Source organism: Emys orbicularis, chromosome 2, assembly GCF_028017835.1.
Source record: "Emys orbicularis isolate rEmyOrb1 chromosome 2, rEmyOrb1.hap1, whole genome shotgun sequence".
Classification (NCBI taxonomy): domain Eukaryota; kingdom Metazoa; phylum Chordata; order Testudines; family Emydidae; genus Emys; species Emys orbicularis.
The window spans coordinates 121,864,852-121,882,588 of NC_088684.1; the positions used below are offsets into that span (position 1 = coordinate 121,864,852).

Sequence of the window (17,737 nt, forward strand, 5' to 3'; positions counted from 1 at the left end):
GCCTCAGTCAGTAGTTTTGACTGAGTTTTATCTGGTTCTACTATACCATACCAATCAGCAAACATCACATAATTCTGAAGCAAAATCTCAAATAGCCCAAATCTCAATTATTACTAAAAATTACGAACAATATTTTTGTGTACATTAAACTGAGCCTGAGTTCATGAGAAGAATTTGCAAGTGTGGACAAATCATATAATGAACATGGTGCAGTTCAAATCTGTACTGAAACCTGATGAACTCTGACTGGTTTCCAGTTTTATTATAAACATTTCTCACAACACTGCTCCCCACTTGTTTTGTTACTGGACACAGAGAAGTATACAGACTTAGCGCTATGGGCCCAATTCAGCAGGTTATTTAAGCATGTGCATAAATTAATGGAAGTATTCATCTATAATCTACTTTAAATTATTCACCTTAGGTATCTTGCTGAACTGGGCTTATGTGAGAAATAATTTATATGCAGGTGAAACTGCTGAGTCAACGTAACATATCTAAAATATGAATGAGCAAGACATATAGTACATATAAAATTTTCCCCAATTTCTTATAGCCTATCTCTGACTGTTGCAATCACAAATTATATACAGCCCAGAAATAATGTATTGTTGGCTAATGTATATTGCAACATATTGCTGCTAGAATTACACGATGTTGTGCCATGTTTCACACACCTCTCAGTGAAATGAAAAGTATGGCACAAATAGAACTGAATAAACAGTGGGGGGAAAGCTCTCTGTATAGTCATTCAAATTTGAAAGCCAATGTCACTTTGAAAGCATTGGTGACCCTCTCTGGTTTGATTTCTATAGACATTTGACCACTTGAGTTTTATTAAGTGTTAAGATTTACTAGTGCAAATACATGCAAAAGATAAGTGTTAAGATTTAATGGTCAAATATATACACTGGAAACAAATTTAGAATTGTACATTTAGTTGGTAAATTTGAAATTTGTAATATGTGTTGGGTTGATTTGTTTCATAAGTCATCCAATCAGAAAAGAGAAACAATACTACAGGGCTTAAATAACTAACCAACACAGAGCAAATGGCTAATTACAAATATTAGCAACAAATTGTTTGCAAATAATCTGCTCTGTATTTATTTTTGGAAGAAGTTTGTGAATAATAGGTAAATCTGAGAATGTGAATGTTCACAAACAATTTGCAAAGAGGGAGAGAAATTAGCTGAAGAAATTATTCCTTATTAAGCATTCACTTAGCTCTAACCACAGGCTAGCTTTCCATCTGTGATACTTGGTTAGCATTCTTCAGTGAAAAGCCAGAGTGATCTGGCTTTCAATATAATAAAGGCCTGCCACATATAAAATACTGTGATCTTCATTTATAATTAAATAATTACCAGTCATATTTATACCAGAAGCTAAACATCTCAGTGTCGTAAATAGATACAAGTAGCACTGAAACCACATATAAAGTAAGTTATTTGGCCCAAAATACTCTGAAATATGAAAAACTACTAGATTATGGGCTGGGTCCTCCGCTGACATAACTCAGCATAGCGCCATTGGAGTTAATGAAGCTTTGCAAGTCTACACCAGCTGATGATTTGGCCTTATATACCTTTCTTGACCTCTAGGTGCAAAATTAATAGAAAGAGTTAACCAATGCATCACAACCAATGCAAAAGTTTTAGAGTATAAATGGGGGTATGCTTAATTTAAGTCTATTGGCAATGTTGAAATCCCCAGTATTGGCAATGCTGGAAGCTCTGAATGATCCAATTAGGTTAACACTTTGGTCACATCTTCAATGGAAACCAAATACAACCTCATTATTCTTTATTAGGTAAGGCAACTAGAAGTGCACACCTTTTCCTGGAGCAAGCACTGGAGTCCTTCCATTTCATGGAAGGATCTTGCAAAACCATCTGATGTTAATGCCCTCCTGTGTGAGTCACACAATAAAAAAAAAATGAAGAAATACTTCTGCGTGACAGTCAAACAAGGAAAGAGAAAAGGAAGCAGACAACAGTGATCGATGCTTGAGGTAGAATGCAACTCCGTTGACTAAAACAAGACTGCAAGCCAAACCTCTACACCTTTCCCAAGCAAAGTTTCCATTAGCCACTCTGAATAATTGAACCTGGGTTTCAAATTTTAGACTCAATAATATAATAATGGTCTTGCTTTCCATAAAAAATGACCTTAAATAAACAGAGAAACTACATAAATTAAGTCCAAATTTTCAAGACCATCCAATAATCGGGGGTGCCTCCATTTCCAGTTGACCAACCTGAGACCCCTATGCTGCATATCTGCAGGCCCCAATCATTTCCATTGAAGTTGTGGTTTTAGATGCAGGGATTTTCAGGTGGAACCCACTATTAAATGGGAGCCTCAAATGGAGATTTCAGATCTTTCATTTTATTTTCTTCTTGTACATGGAACTTTGTTTCCTATCCTTCAGTCAGGTCAAGTCACTCATTCGTTTTCTTTTGAACTCCACAGCTTTCAAAAGGCTTTCCTTCTTTTACTACAGTAGCCCACTTCTGCAGTTCCCTCATCACAGCACAAAATGGCATTTTTGAAAGAGATCCTCAAGGTTGACACCTGACACTATTTCTATACATGAAGATTCACAATGAATTGAGGAAAAAGCTTCTTGCAAGTGCTCTTAGGCAAAGTTGTTCTAGCTCCACTAGATCTCCAACAAAAAGCTGGCCAACACATCCCAAAGAATCTCTTCTCATTTGCTGAAATGAATTATTATTACAATTTCTTGCAAATTAAGGACTGCATAAGGAGAACATGCTTATCATATCAAGTTAATCAAGCTGTAACCTGAGTATGAACATTTGAATAAAGACTGTTTGTTTTCAATAGAAAATGAAGATTATGCCTGCCTAGTACTTTGATCCTGAGCTTTCAAACACTTGCACAGGTGAATAAGTTTATGCACAAGAGTAATTCTATTGCATTCAGTGGGTTTACTTGTGCATAAAGGTATGCATGTGTAAGTGTTTGCAGGAAGGGGCATTACAGTGTCAGTCAACTTGTACCCAGCAATTAAATACAATCTACTCATAAATGCTCTTACTTAAAAGGTTGCACTAGCAATTAACATAAAATACATGTATTCTGAAGCCCATGACTCAAGAAGACCTTGCATGTCTATACATCAACCCATTACTTTTATGAAACTTAAACTTTCACTTTGTGAAAAGGATTCACATATCATTAACACACAGGGATCCTTCTCAGACTTAATCCGAATCTGTAACAAATAATTACTAAGATACTTTATTTATTTGAGATTACTCATTTAGCTGTGTCTTTAACGATGTGCTCACGTATTAGGTCTCTGGCAAAACAACAATATTCTACAGTGTTTCCACACACTTAAATATGACGTGCTTATCAAAGATCACCTGCTTGAAGATTGAACAGTAATTAGTTATGACCCTGATCAACAAAGAGACAAATCTAAATGTTCCTAAAGTTTGGGAGTTTTCAATTCGGGGCCACTATAGTGAAAGTCCCAACTGCAAAGGTTGGTTCTGAGTCTGAGGGTTTCCTAGCACGATTAGATTAGAGCATCTGGTTGCGGTCCACCTGTAATTGTAATCCATAAAGTAGGCAAATTGTGGGGGGAAGAGTACCACCACTCCTTCCCTCCAAGCTGTGCCCACAAAATAAACTACATCCATTTGAGTCACCAAAATGAGATGTCTTTTACAGGGGGGCAGATTTTCAAAACGCAATGGTACGTGCTCACTGAGCTACCTGAGGTTTGGCTTTCCCTGGGGGGACTTCAATATGCACATAGGTTCTGCTAGATGTCTTGGGCTTGGCTCCTTCTTGGCCAGGGAGAGCAATAAAGTGGGGCTTTCTTCCAAACTCACTTATGGCACCAAAACAAGATACCACTCATGGTAAATTGTGCAGATCTGTGACCCTCCCTCTCCTTTCTCAAATGAGAACGAAATAGCTAACAGTGCTGACTTTTAAAGGGTATGTCTACACCACAATAAGAAACCCATGGTTGGTCCAGGTCAGTTGACTCAAGCTTGCAGGGCTCGAGCTTTGGGGCTGAAAAATGGCTGTGTAGATGTTCAGGCTTGGGCTGGAGCCAGAGCTCTAGGACCCTGAGTGGGTGGAGAGTCCCAGAGCTCTGGTTCCAGCCCAACCTCAACCATCTACACAGTAATTTTTAGCCCCGTGAGCCCAAGTCAGCTGACCTGGGCCAGCCGTAGCTGTGCTGTGGGTCTTTTATCCCTTTTATAGATGTACCCTAAATTATCAGCGCTGGGTATCTGAGTGAACAACAGCCTCACTGAACCAAATGGGGCAGTTCACACCTCAGAGCTATTTTTCCAGGCTCTCTGCGGGTGCACCTTTGCACTAGTTACACTCAATTCACATTTTTAAGGATTTCTTTGTAATCATAATAGCTAGAAATTTTCATTAAAAAAGAAAGAAAAAGTAAGCTGAGATTCTGTGGAACAAGACAGCAGCTTGAGAGAGATGCCACCAGTACCCCATTCTGCTGCATACCAGCCAACCCAAGCCCTGAATGGATATCAAGAGGGTGGCAGAGTTACATCTGTGTGTCCAATCTTAACTTCTGCGTTTCCTGATATTTGACTCTGGAAACAGAGAAACCTGTTCTCCAACCACCACCAGGCAGCAAAGGCCAACTGGATTAGTAAACTGTGTACTTGTATACTTGACAGGCAACAGTTGGTCAAAGGCTGATTAGCATTTAGTAGTACCGCAGAATAAGTATTTATTTCCATAAGGGGGCCTGTATATACTCCTAACATGTGCAATATATATTTAAAGCAGCGTAAGTGCTGCCTGTTCTAGTCAGTTTTCTATTCCTCTTGTCTTCACAAATTGGGGAGGAGAGGGGTCGCTAATTTTGTAAAGCGGTTTTTAGTGGTCTGAAGTCATGAAGTTGCATAAAGAGTTTAAGACAATCTAACCCCTTAGTTCTGATGAAGCTGCAAAAAACACAGTGTGATAGGAGACAGTGCCTAGGGACCGGGTCGCGGGAGGAGTACAGGGGGCAAATAACAAGGCAACAGTCAGACAAGGATGAAGTGGGATCAGGGTGACTTGGGTTCAGGACAGACTGAGGTAAGGTTGCTCTACAAGAGAGGAAGGATGGTCCAGTGATTAGAGCACTAGTCTAGGACTTGGAGACCTAGGTTCGAGTATCTGTTCTACCAAAGACTTCTGAGCTTAAAATGACTTACCCAAGGCCATGCAAGATCTTCAAAGATATTTAGGCACCTAAATACTTTTGAAGATCTGGGTCTGTCTGTGCCTCAGTTCCCCATGTGTAAAATGGGGATAATAGTATTTTCCTACCTTACAGGAGTGGTATAAGGATTAAAATGTGGAGGACCATAAGTACGTAAAATGGCCAGCTACATTTGCTCATTTTAAACCTGGGTAATTTTTAAAGATTTTAAACCAATTTTACTGGTTGACATACATTGAAAAATATATGTTCTCAGGCAGGAGTGAACCATATTAGATGTTAATACAAACAAGCAGAGTCTTGGAGTCGAAGTCTTCTCCGACTGATAGCTATGGGAGTTTTTCCATGGATTTCAACTGGAGGATTAGACCCTTAAATATTGGCACATAAAAACACAGGTTACCTGACTGAAAAATTGCATATCTGTTGTGACAGGTATTATCCCTCCAATAATCCTCTACACACACCCTTTTGAAAAGTTCACAACTAAAAGGAAGGTTGCTTGGTGTATAGAGTTTACATTTAGAGCTGGTTGCAAAACCAAAATTTTTCCCATGAGAAATTTTGAACCGAAAAAAATTTTTTTTTTGAAGTTTTTTGGTCAAAAATGTCAGTTTTCCTGTGGCATGACTCAAAATAAGAGTGTTTGAAATGTTGATTTGAGCCAATACATAACAAAAATTGCTCCATTTTGACTTAAACTGTCATTTGTGTGTGTGTGTGTGTGTGTGTGTGTGTGTGTGTGTGTGTGTGGTGGGGGGAGTTACATTAAAACCAAAATGATATGAAATCCATTTGAAACAAAAATATTCCAAATTTCCCTGTGATGATAAAACTGAAATATTCTGAATTGATGTTTTCCCTGTAAAAAGATTACACTTTTTACAAAAATGTATTTTTTCATGGGCAAATGTTTCATGCAAAAAAGTTCAACCGGTTCCATTTATATTACAGTGGCACCTAGAGACCCCCAATAGGTCCGGGCACCATTTGTTCTAGACATTGTACAAACATACAGGATGTGAGAGCCCCATCAAACTCACAATTAGATAGCTGTTGCAGTAACAACTCTTTCATAAGATGTTAGTGTGACATTGGGCTTGTCTACACTGCCGGATCTTGGGGGCATGAGTAGCAGTGTATACCAAAGTGCTGCGCTGTAACTCCCCGTGTGGACACTCTGTGTGCAAACCAAAAGGTTCCTGGTTCGCATTAGTGAAATCCTCTTCAAACAGGATTACACTAATGAGAACTAGGAACCTTTTAGTTTGTGCCCCCAACGTCCATACAGTGTAGCACTTTGGTGCACACTACTATTAACACCCCATTGTCCAAACTGCAGGACAGTGTAGTCATAGCCTTTGTTTTAACCAAAGTAGCACTGATGATAGATTTATACTAAAGGTAATATTGAGTGTGCCAAGTCACAGGACAGTAAATTGACTTTAATCTATGGGTAATGTTTTACTTTCCAGTCTTGGGCTAACACCCAAGACTTTTCTTTCTCCTTAGCAAAAGCATGATGTAAGGCATATGGCAGTTCTTGAGATTTTGTATAAGCCAGCATTGCCAGAGGCTCTATGCAGGTGTGGTTAATAGTTATTTAATGATTCTTCAGAATTGCATGTATCTGTCTGAACATAAATATAGTCTGATCATAATCTTTTTTTCACTCTGTGCATCATCCTAGCAGCATTTCTAGTCCTATCCCACAGCGATGTTTTCAAGTACCTAGTTGGATGTGGTATAGAACTCAACTGGATTGTATCATTCAGACCAGCTGGAAGCACTTTGTTGTCCTGTTGACTTGCAGGTGTGAAGAAGCCACTCTAGAGAAATAAAACTATTTACTTTCTCCTCACAGGTGCTGTGAGTGATACAAATGCACCAACTTTTGTAGGTTCAAATTCTGTGTGTTCGGTACATTGATGACTCACATGAGTCTCCTCCCTTCCACATGTTTACATAATGAAAAACAAATATTGTGAAGTTGCTAAGAGTAAACTTATCAGTAAGCAAAACATTAGCTACTTACTGGAGCTGTTCTACTACCTGCCCCTCCCCATCAGTCATATGGCTCCTTTTTATTCAAAATAATTATCAGTGTTATTCATTAATAAAAATAATTGTGAGTGACTGACAGTACAGGACAGGTTTTGGTGGGCTTTTTGCAGAGGGCAATAGTTTTCATAATTAGTCACTTGCTTTGATATGGTATTGACTTCTACTGTAATAAAATTAGCAAGAGCTTATCTACCTGCCTCATTGAATCCAGAACACACCCTCCATGCAAATCTGACTAAAAACCAAGGCTAGTGTTTGATTTTACATTGGCTTCAAAATGTCCCCACTAGAAGGTTAATTATTAAAGCATGCAGCTACATACAATAGTATATTGAGTCAATGGGTCTAGTAGTTAGAGTAGTGGTCCAGTAGTCTGGAAACCTGGGTTCTGTTCCTAACTCTGTCACTGACTTGCTATGTAAACTTAGGCAAAATGCTCAACTGCTGTGAGCCTTCATTTCTCCATTTGCAAAATAGAGCTAGTGCCACCACCTTTGTAAAGTGCCTTGAGATTCACAGAAGAAAGAGACCACAAAAATGTGACGTTAATTGGTTTATTTGTATATATCAGAGATTCAAACTCAGCCAATCAATGCCTTGAAAACTCATCAAAAAACTTGAGGCCAGATTCTCAGATGATATAAATCCATGTAACTTCATTGACTCCATCAGAGCTATTCTGATTTACACCAGCTGTGGATCTGGGCCTCCAAGCTTATAGCGTATTTTTGTTTTTCACCTCAATACAGTGCAAAGTCACTTGATTTTGGGAGCCAATGTAAAGATTTTACCAGCATGGGTTTGGGGTGACCCCACTACTCATAAGTGATGATGAAGCCACAAGGGATTTGTACAGTTGTCAAGGACTAAACAAGTATCAGCATGGAGCAGATTTTCAAAGTAGCTGTTGATACTTCAGAGCTGGCCAGAGGGAGGGAGGATTAGATCCTGGAGCTTTTCCTTTCTCTCTCTCTCTCCCTTCTCTCTTTCTTTGTGTGGAACAAATGACTTCTAGAGATCAAGGTTAAAATCTCTGAAAAAATGAAAACCAGAGAGTGATGGACATGGGGCAATAACAAACCTGGAGGGAAGAAGAAGAGAGAAAAAGTGAAGGGGTGGATGGAATGGAGGGGACAGAGTAAAAGGGGAAGGAGTGGGAAAGGTTGCACTCACAGATTTTAAACTTCATCTTGAGTAACATTTGTTCCAAACATCCCCAAAAAATTAGAAGAAATGTTGCTTGCCATTTGCATGCTTTTTGAGTAGGGGTTCCTGCACACAGAGGTCCTGGCTACCCCCATCCCATCAAGGTTTCTTAGAACAACCAACACCACACTCAGAATATTTTGTTTGGGTTGTGGGGGGATTGAATCCTTCCTATTTAAACTTACCTAAAGACAAGGAAGGAGGAAGGCTCCAGCATACCCCACACACCCAACCCTGCTTTTCTGCAGACGGTCCCTGGCAGAACCATCCCAAGCTGGGCATGGGGCCCCAGAATGGGGATGAGGTCAGAGCACGACTACCACCCTGTTCTTCCCCCAACCCTCTGTGTTGCATATGTCTAGATCCCTAAGTTGCCTTAGTTTGGCCAGGTTCTCCAAGTCTATTTAAACCTGATCCCATCTGAGTGCCAATACCGCTTTGCCAAAGAAGCACTCTTTTCAGGTTATTTTTAGTGTCTCCTTAGTTCTTCACATAACTTCTCCTCTCTCGCACTTTCAAAACTGTTCAGGCTCCAAGGTCTCCACCAGTTTGCTGGAAATGTTCAAAGTGAGAACTGCCATGGCTGTTTAATCCTGTGTGAAGAACAGGAACCTTTGACATTTGATATAACTCTATTGTGCAGACTAATGACATGCAATCTTTGTGCAGTACTGCCACCCCCCCACTACAGCTTCAGAAGCCCCACACATACATCCTCCAGCACAACTCTACTACAGCAATTAAATGGTGCAGAGTCTTGAGGGTCCCATCAAAATAAGTTTCTTCCTGCGTGTTTAGAATTGCAACCTAAATATTTCATTAAACTTACCTTATTTTTTAAAAAGTCCTTGTTTTGCTTTATTTCAGAAGAAAGAATCAATCAAAACATCTTAACTGACGTCAGTATTTACTTCCATATTTGCATAGCCCCAAACTTACGCAATTTTGGAATTCTACTGTGAAATAGCAGTTCAAGACCACGCCTGAGTAATTACTGTATGATGCATTTGTTATTTCACAGTCCCAAAAACAGTACTGTAACTAAATGTAGTGGAAATGTATGTCATATTATGCATGGTTTCGCAACTGCTTATAAAGCCATTCTTTTATTTTCAAATTGGCTTAGAAAGTATTTCACTGCAAGGACTAGCACCAGAAAAGTTCAGTTGCTTTTAGCTATATATCTAAAACCCTTCACCTCACTGCCCTTTTCTATTTGTCTGCTCTTCTTTTACGTTGGCCTGTCTGCTCTGCCAATTCATAGATTTTAAGGACAGAAGGGACCATCTAGTCTGTTCTCCTTCACAGCACAGGCCATAGAATTTCACCAGGTAGTTCCTGTGTCTCAAGCCCATAACTTCTGATCGAGTTAGAGCATTCAGAAAGACATCCAATCCAGCTTCATCCCCCCATTTGTCACTTTCCCACAAAAAAACCCTCTTTGCCTTCCATTCTGCATGGAAATCCCTCCTCAAACTAATCCATAAAACCACTACCTCTCTCCCCATTTGGATTTTACCTCTGTTATGGTAGCTATAAGAAATCATCTAATTAGTTATATGGTAGGGCATATGTGGACAATTATTAACACAACACTTTTTTGCAAAAATGTTTTGACTGTATCCCTGTCCTGAATCTTCATATCACTTTTCTTAAGCACTGAGCCTGCAAGATGTTCCATATAGGCTAGCCTCTATTTCTGCCTGGAGCCCCATTCAAGTCCACGAGGCTCAGCATAGGTAGAGTTGCGGGTTTGGGACACTAGGCTGTAAATTCTTTGGGCACAGAAGGCAGCATCTTATGTTTGGACCGCCCTTTGTCCAGTGGGCACCACTGCTGACTGAGACCTCTGTTGTGTGGCCCAAGTAGCTAAAGCAGTAGACGGGGATTTAGGAAACCTGTATTCTAGTCCCAGCTCTGCCAGTGTCCTGCTGGGTGTATTTAGGTAAGACACTGCACCTCTGTTTCTCTAAAATATGAATAATAATAATACTGCCTTCATTTGTAAAGTCTTTTGAGCTCTACTACTGAAAAGTGCTATATAAAAGCTAGGTATTATTATTGGACCATAAGGGTTTATTAATAAGGAAGTTTTTTTCACAGCAAGAAGATATTTTTGCCACTCTATCACAAACCAATATATGGGAAAAGAGATTTTGCTCTGACTTTTTTTTTTTTTTTTTTTAATATATAAAGGGCATGGAAAGTTTCAGCGCAGGAGAAACTCTTAAGAAACATATTAATGTGTGAAAACAGGGTTGAAATGAAAGTCCTGGCTTTACATTCAGTTTTTGGTACCTGCCAAAGCCAAACTAAAAACACTTCCTAAATAGAATGGGTATTTTAATTGTTTTATTATAGAAAGCGTCTGAATCCCTAGACTTCATGGTGTGGGGATTCATATAGACACATTCTACTCCACTGGTCAAATTCCTCTTCATTTCTGGATTCATTTGTACCAGTCTGGTTTTCTATAGTTTAGGCTCTAGCTGGGTTTCCTTGAACTATTAAAAAAATTATACTGCAATTTGCTAACTTTCAAGCTTCTCTGGTTCATTTGTATACACTAGTTGTGTCTTGTATTGTGGGCAGCTCATCCAAAGACAGCTCTTTGAACTGGTCCATTGTTGCCACTTACCAATGTATTGTGTTATCCGATTTCATCATTCCTGGCAAGTCACAACTGAAGCTCTAGTGGGGGCGGGGGAGGATCAAGTGCTCTGTCCGGCTGAAGTGCTAAACATCTCATGTCTAGAAATAAGCCTCTCTACTGCCAACCAGAGAGGTCATCACTCACACCTATGATACCATCAACAGGTCTTCTCTGTTCTGGTTAGCAACAACTGTTAGACTGGATGAAATTACTTTGTCTAGTGAACTGCCTGGGCACAACAGGAAAGAACTGCAGCATAACTGATGGCAGCTCAACAAGACTAGAGCAGAATGGGGAGGAGAGGTATTTGTGCTCTTACCATTGTTTTAAAGAGTGGCACACTTCTTTTGTAAATTGCATTCTGATGTGTACTACCAATGTGTAACTAGTAACTAGTGTGGAGACAGCATGACTGGATAAAAAAATAAAGTAGAAAATAGAACCATTAGCTCCCTCTAATAGTAATTTAAAAAAAAAATCCTATTTATGACTTAATCAGCCCACGGGGGAAATATAGGCTCTGATTCTTCCAAACTTACTTGCAATAAATAATACCTTACTCCTTACTGATGTCAGAGTAATTACTTTGGAGTAAAAGTAGTAGTATTCCACAAGAATGAAGATAGGAGAATCAGGACCATGATTTGCAGATAGTATTTCACTTCTCCTCCCTTCTTTTTGTGTAGGTGCTGCTTTTGTGGATTTCATCCTGCCAAAATAAATAAAAATCTGATACTCTTAAAAGCTAGAGTAATTTTCATTTTAGAACAAAGTAATATTTGCCTCTTCATTTATATTTGCTTTACAAGAGGGATTTTTGTTTTGTTTTTTAAACTTGCTCTAATATAGCACATCAAAGTGCTTTTTGATGTGAGTTTATTTAATGGAATCCGCTTTTCTCCCTGATGATTATGTTAATCGTCATAAATCTAAAGGCAATATCGTACCTTTTTAAACTATAGCAGGAAGAGACTTGTGGCACTGACCTATGCAGGTTACATGTGCTCTCTATGGTAAGAGCATTGCTTCAATAGCAGCACAAGAGAGTGGGCTTAGTTATGCTCTCATTTACACCAGAAACTCTGGATTTAAGCCCTATCCTGCAAACACTTACACATGTGCATAACTTTACTCAGGTAAGTAGCCCTATAGACTTCAATGGCACTCCCCCATTCCAGTCAAGTTACACATGTGCTTAACTGTTCACAGCATGGGGGCTTGGACAAATAAAAGCAGAATTGGATGCAGATCACATTATAAAGGTACCTTGATAACTGTGGGAAATTTATATTAACCTCTGAGCTGAAACTCTTAAACTCAGGGAAAACTCCAGCTTTGCCATTCATTCCTAGTCTTGAAACATAGCTGTGAAAAAGCCTGTTTTGTCTGACATGTTTACCTACAGCATTTGAATGACTTTTAAGTTCTTTGAATAAGGATAAGAGACAATGTGTACATTTTCCACACAAATGGTGGAAAGGTAATAAAATAAACATCAAAAGGTAGTTTACCAAATCATGGCTTCTCCATTGCCATTTACAACAAAGGCAGGAAGAGGAAGAAACCTACCCTCACCATTGGCATCATGTTAGAAAAATACAAGTTTTGGAAGCAATAGGAGCTTTTTTCCCCATACCCTTAGCACAAACATTGGCACTTCACTTTTTTGTTAAGTCAACTATTTGTTAAAAATTTTCATCTCATGTTATTTGAAGGGAAAAAAACTGGGGGAAAACCCCCCAAAAGGTGGCCTCCCTCTTATTTTTTGGCCTTTTAAAATTAAAGACGGGCCAAGTGGTAACTTGAGGAGGAAGACACCCACCCCTTATTAAAGTTAGGTGAATACAACAAGAAAGGACAGATGAGAGAATGAAGAGTCCATTCATTGTTCAATGTTGACTATTCAAAACACGTGCAGAATTAAAAATTGGCAAGTTTTCTGAGGCTTTCTGCAGGTGCATGGGTGAAAGCAATCCCATCAAAAGAGAAAGTGACACTATTTGTGTCTCTTTCAATGCACTTCTAAATCTGCATTCTTCCACATTTCTCTCCACCACTGCACAGCTGCAAAAAATATAAAGGGCAATGCAAACTTCAAGGATAAATTGACAGTGGTATTAGCTGAGCATCTAAAATAGAATTATGATGTAACTTTATAAACCTTACGCACTATCAGCACTCATTCCAAAAAGTTTCAGTATGTTTCTTTTATTATTATTATTATTAAGCAATTTGTGCACCCACCTAACAAGCTATTCAGGTCTTACTTGGAACACAGAATTCAGGTATATTATCTATAAAGATGGGACATAATCTTTGTACTGGTTTCTGGAAAGGTTATATCCTAGAAAGTCTTCCACGTGCTGACAAATGAGGTATAGTGCAGAATTCTAATAGGTTAGAGCCTACTCCCATTTTAAGTCAACTGATTTTTTGTAAAGCCCAATATAGACAGCAATTTTCAGAGAAATCACAGGTTCCACTGGCTATCAATCCATGTCCTTGCTCCCTTTAGCAAACAGTCCTACTGAATACAAGCACATTGAAGTGAATAGGACTAGTCACCTCAATGAAGACCAGACCATGGCAATCGTGAAAGACATATTAAAAATATTCCATGTTAGATTTTTCTAGAAAGAAACAGGTAAAACAAATAAATTCTAAGTCCTAATTCATTATATACATTTTGGTCCTGTATTTGAATTTTACTGTTTAGGGACATGCAAAAAAACCAAACACTCAAGTAAAGCAGCTTTTTAATGTTCAAAATGGTTTTATTTACAGAGTAACAATCTAATAGAGAGTTATACAGAGGGAGATACAAAGACAGGTTCTGAAAGAAGTCAGCTACACTGATTTGTTTAGTGTCTCTGTTCATTACATATACATAAAATCAAGGTCAGAGTTTTGTTGAAGTGTTTCCATCAGAGCATGTAGAAGTGCCTACCCATTCACTTTTCATTCTGGACTAGGAGGAGAGGGGTGAGGATTAAATGACTATCAAGCTACATAAGCCATGAGGAATTCATAACAAAGTTTATACAGCTTCCCAGTGAAGCATTGTATTATTTTATAATAGGGTGTTTAGCTGTCATATTACAACTTGTTACTAAACAAAGTATTATGTAAAAATAATAAATGTGTAGCTGGTGTTGCTCTGCCACCTATAAGTCATCCTGAACTTTACACCTGGAAGAAGGAACCTGCTATGCAAACCTACACACACTGTCCCTGCTGGCTTCCTTCATTCAAAACACCCAGGGCTGAGAGAGAGAGAAGGGGTGGAACCTGGCAGAAGAAAACACAAAAACAAAACAAACATGTTGCATGAAATAAACTTTACAACAAGATCCGAGATGACAGGGAGATCATTATGACTCTGATCTTGCTTATTAGTGGATACCCACCTTTGCTACCTTGCTTCCCCGCCCACCAGCCTTTCAGATCCTGGTTTTAGCTCCGCCTCTCCTCGGCTGCCTAAGTATTATAATGGGCTGGTCTGAAAGTGGTGCAGAGAGACAGAGCCAAAAGGGGAGAGAGAGATAATGACTTGACAATAATACTACTAATAATAACTTGGCTGTTGCCACTGCTACAGCAAGAAGTCAGCTCAGAACTCAAGACTGAAGAAACCAGGTCCCTTGACACAGGAGCACCAGCAACTACAGACATAGAGAGGAGCAACTGCGACATCACTAGAGATAACGTGTTCCATTTTTATTGCTCTGATGAACTGTGGACAGTAACATGAGGAACCTCTCCCGAAGAAGGGACAGGATCAAACTTTGAAAGGATCTGACTTTGCAGAACTACCCATCCCAGACCGACTGACTTGGGGTTAGGTGGTTTTCTTTCAACAACCTGTTTTCCCACCTGGAGCAACCACAGTTAAAGCAGTGAGGAAGGACACGGTGCATCTCCCTAAGAGAAAGAAATCTCAGAGGAGTGGAAGAAAGAGAGAGACCTCCCTGCCCCTAAGTAGCCTACTCTCCAGGAGGCTAAGAGGGGGGTACCCTGTTCTCCAGGGACCTGTCCAAGTGGGAAGAGCCCTCCCCACTTCCAACCAAATCCCCCCGGGCCCTGTTCTTTGCTACTTGCTAGGGCTGAAGGGGGAGGCAACCCCTAGCCTGCGCTGTTCGCCAAGAAGGAAACCAGGGGGAGAAACAAGAGCCCCACACACACACTGTTCCCAACGGGGAAGGAGACCCCCCCCCAAAAAAAATCAGCCAGCCACCTCCCCAGCCCAGCTCCTAGGGCTGCCCTAGAGCCGCCCCCAGCCTGGCGGCGGGGGGAGAAGAGGCCGGGGCAGGGTGAGGCAGCAGCCGCGCCATGAAGCTGGAGGTCTTCGCCCCGCGCTACGAGGACAAGCTGGGCGGCAGCGACCAGGAGGGCAGCGGGGCCCCGTCCCCCGCGCCGGGCGATAGCGAGCTGGGCTCGGACGGGGACTGCGCCGCCCACAGCCCGGGCAGCGAGGGGGCGGCGGGCGCGGGGCCGGCGGGCGCGGAAGGCGGGAAGGGGAAGCCGTACACGCGGCGGCCCAAGCCGCCCTACTCCTACATCGCGCTCATCGCCATGGCCATCCGGGACTCGGCCGGCGGCCGCCTCACGCTGGCCGAGATCAACGACTACCTGATGGGCCGCTTCCCCTTCTTCCGCGGCGCCTACACGGGCTGGCGCAACTCGGTGCGGCACAACCTGTCGCTCAACGACTGCTTCGTCAAGGTGCTGCGCGACCCGGCCCGGCCCTGGGGCAAGGACAACTACTGGATGCTCAACCCCAGCAGCGAGTACACCTTCGCCGACGGGGTCTTCCGCCGCCGCCGCAAGCGCCTCAGCCGCGCTCCGCCGCCGCCGCCGCCTTCCCCGCGCCCGGCACCAGCCGCCCCCTGCTGCTGCTGCTCCTCCGCCCCGTGCAGCTGCGCCGGGGGCCCCGCCGAGGAAGGGCGAGCGGGCGCCGCCGCGGCCAGGCCGGGCTCCAAGTTCTCCAGCTCCTTCGCCATCGAGAGCATCCTGAGCCGGCCCTTCCAGCGCGCCCCCGGCCCGGGCCGGGCGCTCTGGGCCGCGCCGCCCGCCCCCTACCCGCTGGGCTCCTACCCGCACCCGCCGGCCTCCCTCTACGCCGGCGGCGGCCTCCTGCCGCTCTACGCCTACGGGCCCCCGCCGCTGGAGCGCAGGAGGGAGGCGCTGACGGCCAGCGGCGCCCCCCACCCGCCGGAGCCTCCCCAGCTCTTCCCCTCCCCTTCCGAGGCGCTGCTCGGCTCCCCGCTCTATTGCCCCCTCCGGCTGCCCGGCCCGTTGCACCCAGCCACGGGGCTCCCGGCCTCTTACCCGCCCTACCCCCTCGAGAGCCTCCTGCCTTAATACAGACCCCCCTCCTCCCCCGCGCCGGGGCAAAGCGGGGGAGGTGGGGAACACGTGGAGCGGGGAGGAGGACGAGGCTCTGGCTTCTGCACTTTCTATCCGGAGACAAGTGACTGTGCCGGGGGGGGGGGAGCGGGGTTTTAACCAAACCAAAGTGGGGCGCTTTGTATTTGGACTTCGCAAGGGGCCAAAGTGCTTCTTAGTCATTGTTGAAACTACTTGGCTTAAGGCAGGTGCCTGCTCTGCTCTCGGGCTGGTTTCTCTCTGCGCAAAGCCATGTGTCATTTTCCAGGGAACCAGTGCCATCAGGCTGAGTCCCGACTACGGGTTTGGGGTGCGTTGTGCACCCACGGGTGAGGGCTGGGCGACTGAAAAGGTGCCAGAGGTTGCTGGGTCATTTCTCTGCTCCGAACCAATGCATCACTGTGCCAAAATAAACCCCCCTATACAGCACCTAGCATTTCGTGGGGAGGGGGTGGATTTATTTATACGTTTTAAACTAAAAAAAAAATGTTTTAACACGACAGGTCGCAGCTTTTTAAAAAATGTATATCGTTATGTTGGGTTCAATGAAATGTCGACCGTGGTCTCTTTCTGTGCTCCGTCTGTTTTCTGAGTTGTGTTTTTGGAGATAAGACCACTGGCAAGCCAGGAGCGATTTTTTTTCTCTGTATATTTGTGCGTGACTATTTTATGGGGGCGGGGGGGGAACCCTCAGGCTTCATGGTTATTTTCCAATAAAAGTTGCAAAAGAACTCCCCAAGGAATAGCGTGATGTCTCTGTGTAAGACAGGTGGGCGGGGAGGGGATTGATACCGACTTCATGGAAAGCCTGTAAAGAAGTTGTGTGGACTGAAAGAAAGTGAGCAGGCTGCAGAGGTAGGTAAGCCCTCACCTTGAAGGAGAGCACTTGGCTCAACTGCATTTTTGGGAGAGACTTTGGTGGTTGTTGTCAGCCCCCCTCCCTAGTGCCCATTAGAGTTAGATGTGTGATGAACAGAAATTCATTAGCATTCCTGTTAACTGAGACGGGTCTGTCGGATTTCTCTTCCTTTTGAAAGAAGTATGCTCCCCAGCCCAGCCCAGCCCAGAGAAAACATCTAGCTACAAAGTTGAAATAACTGTTTAATTCCTCGTGTCAAACAGTGTTCGAGTACTGATGTTCATTCTTTCAGAAGGACTGGCCGTTGAAAGATAATCTTTTGGAAATGAGGGCCAGC

The 17,737-nt window shown here is 42.5% G+C and overlaps 1 protein-coding gene across 1 annotated transcript; it reads left to right on the forward strand.

Moving 5' to 3' along the window:
* The first annotated feature begins 15,485 nt into the window (after positions 1–15,485).
* FOXQ1 (forkhead box Q1) lies at positions 15,486–16,517 on the forward strand. The gene has a single exon (XM_065400158.1). The coding sequence runs from the start codon at positions 15,486–15,488 to the stop codon at positions 16,515–16,517; it is 1,032 nt and encodes a 343-aa protein (XP_065256230.1).
* The last annotated feature ends 1,220 nt before the right edge of the window (positions 16,518–17,737 follow it).

What these genes read in the sequence shown, in the direction of transcription:
- FOXQ1 (XM_065400158.1), top strand. Translation starts at nt 15,486, where the DNA reads ATGAAGCTGGAGGTCTTCGCCCCGCGCTACGAGGACAAGCTGGGCGGC.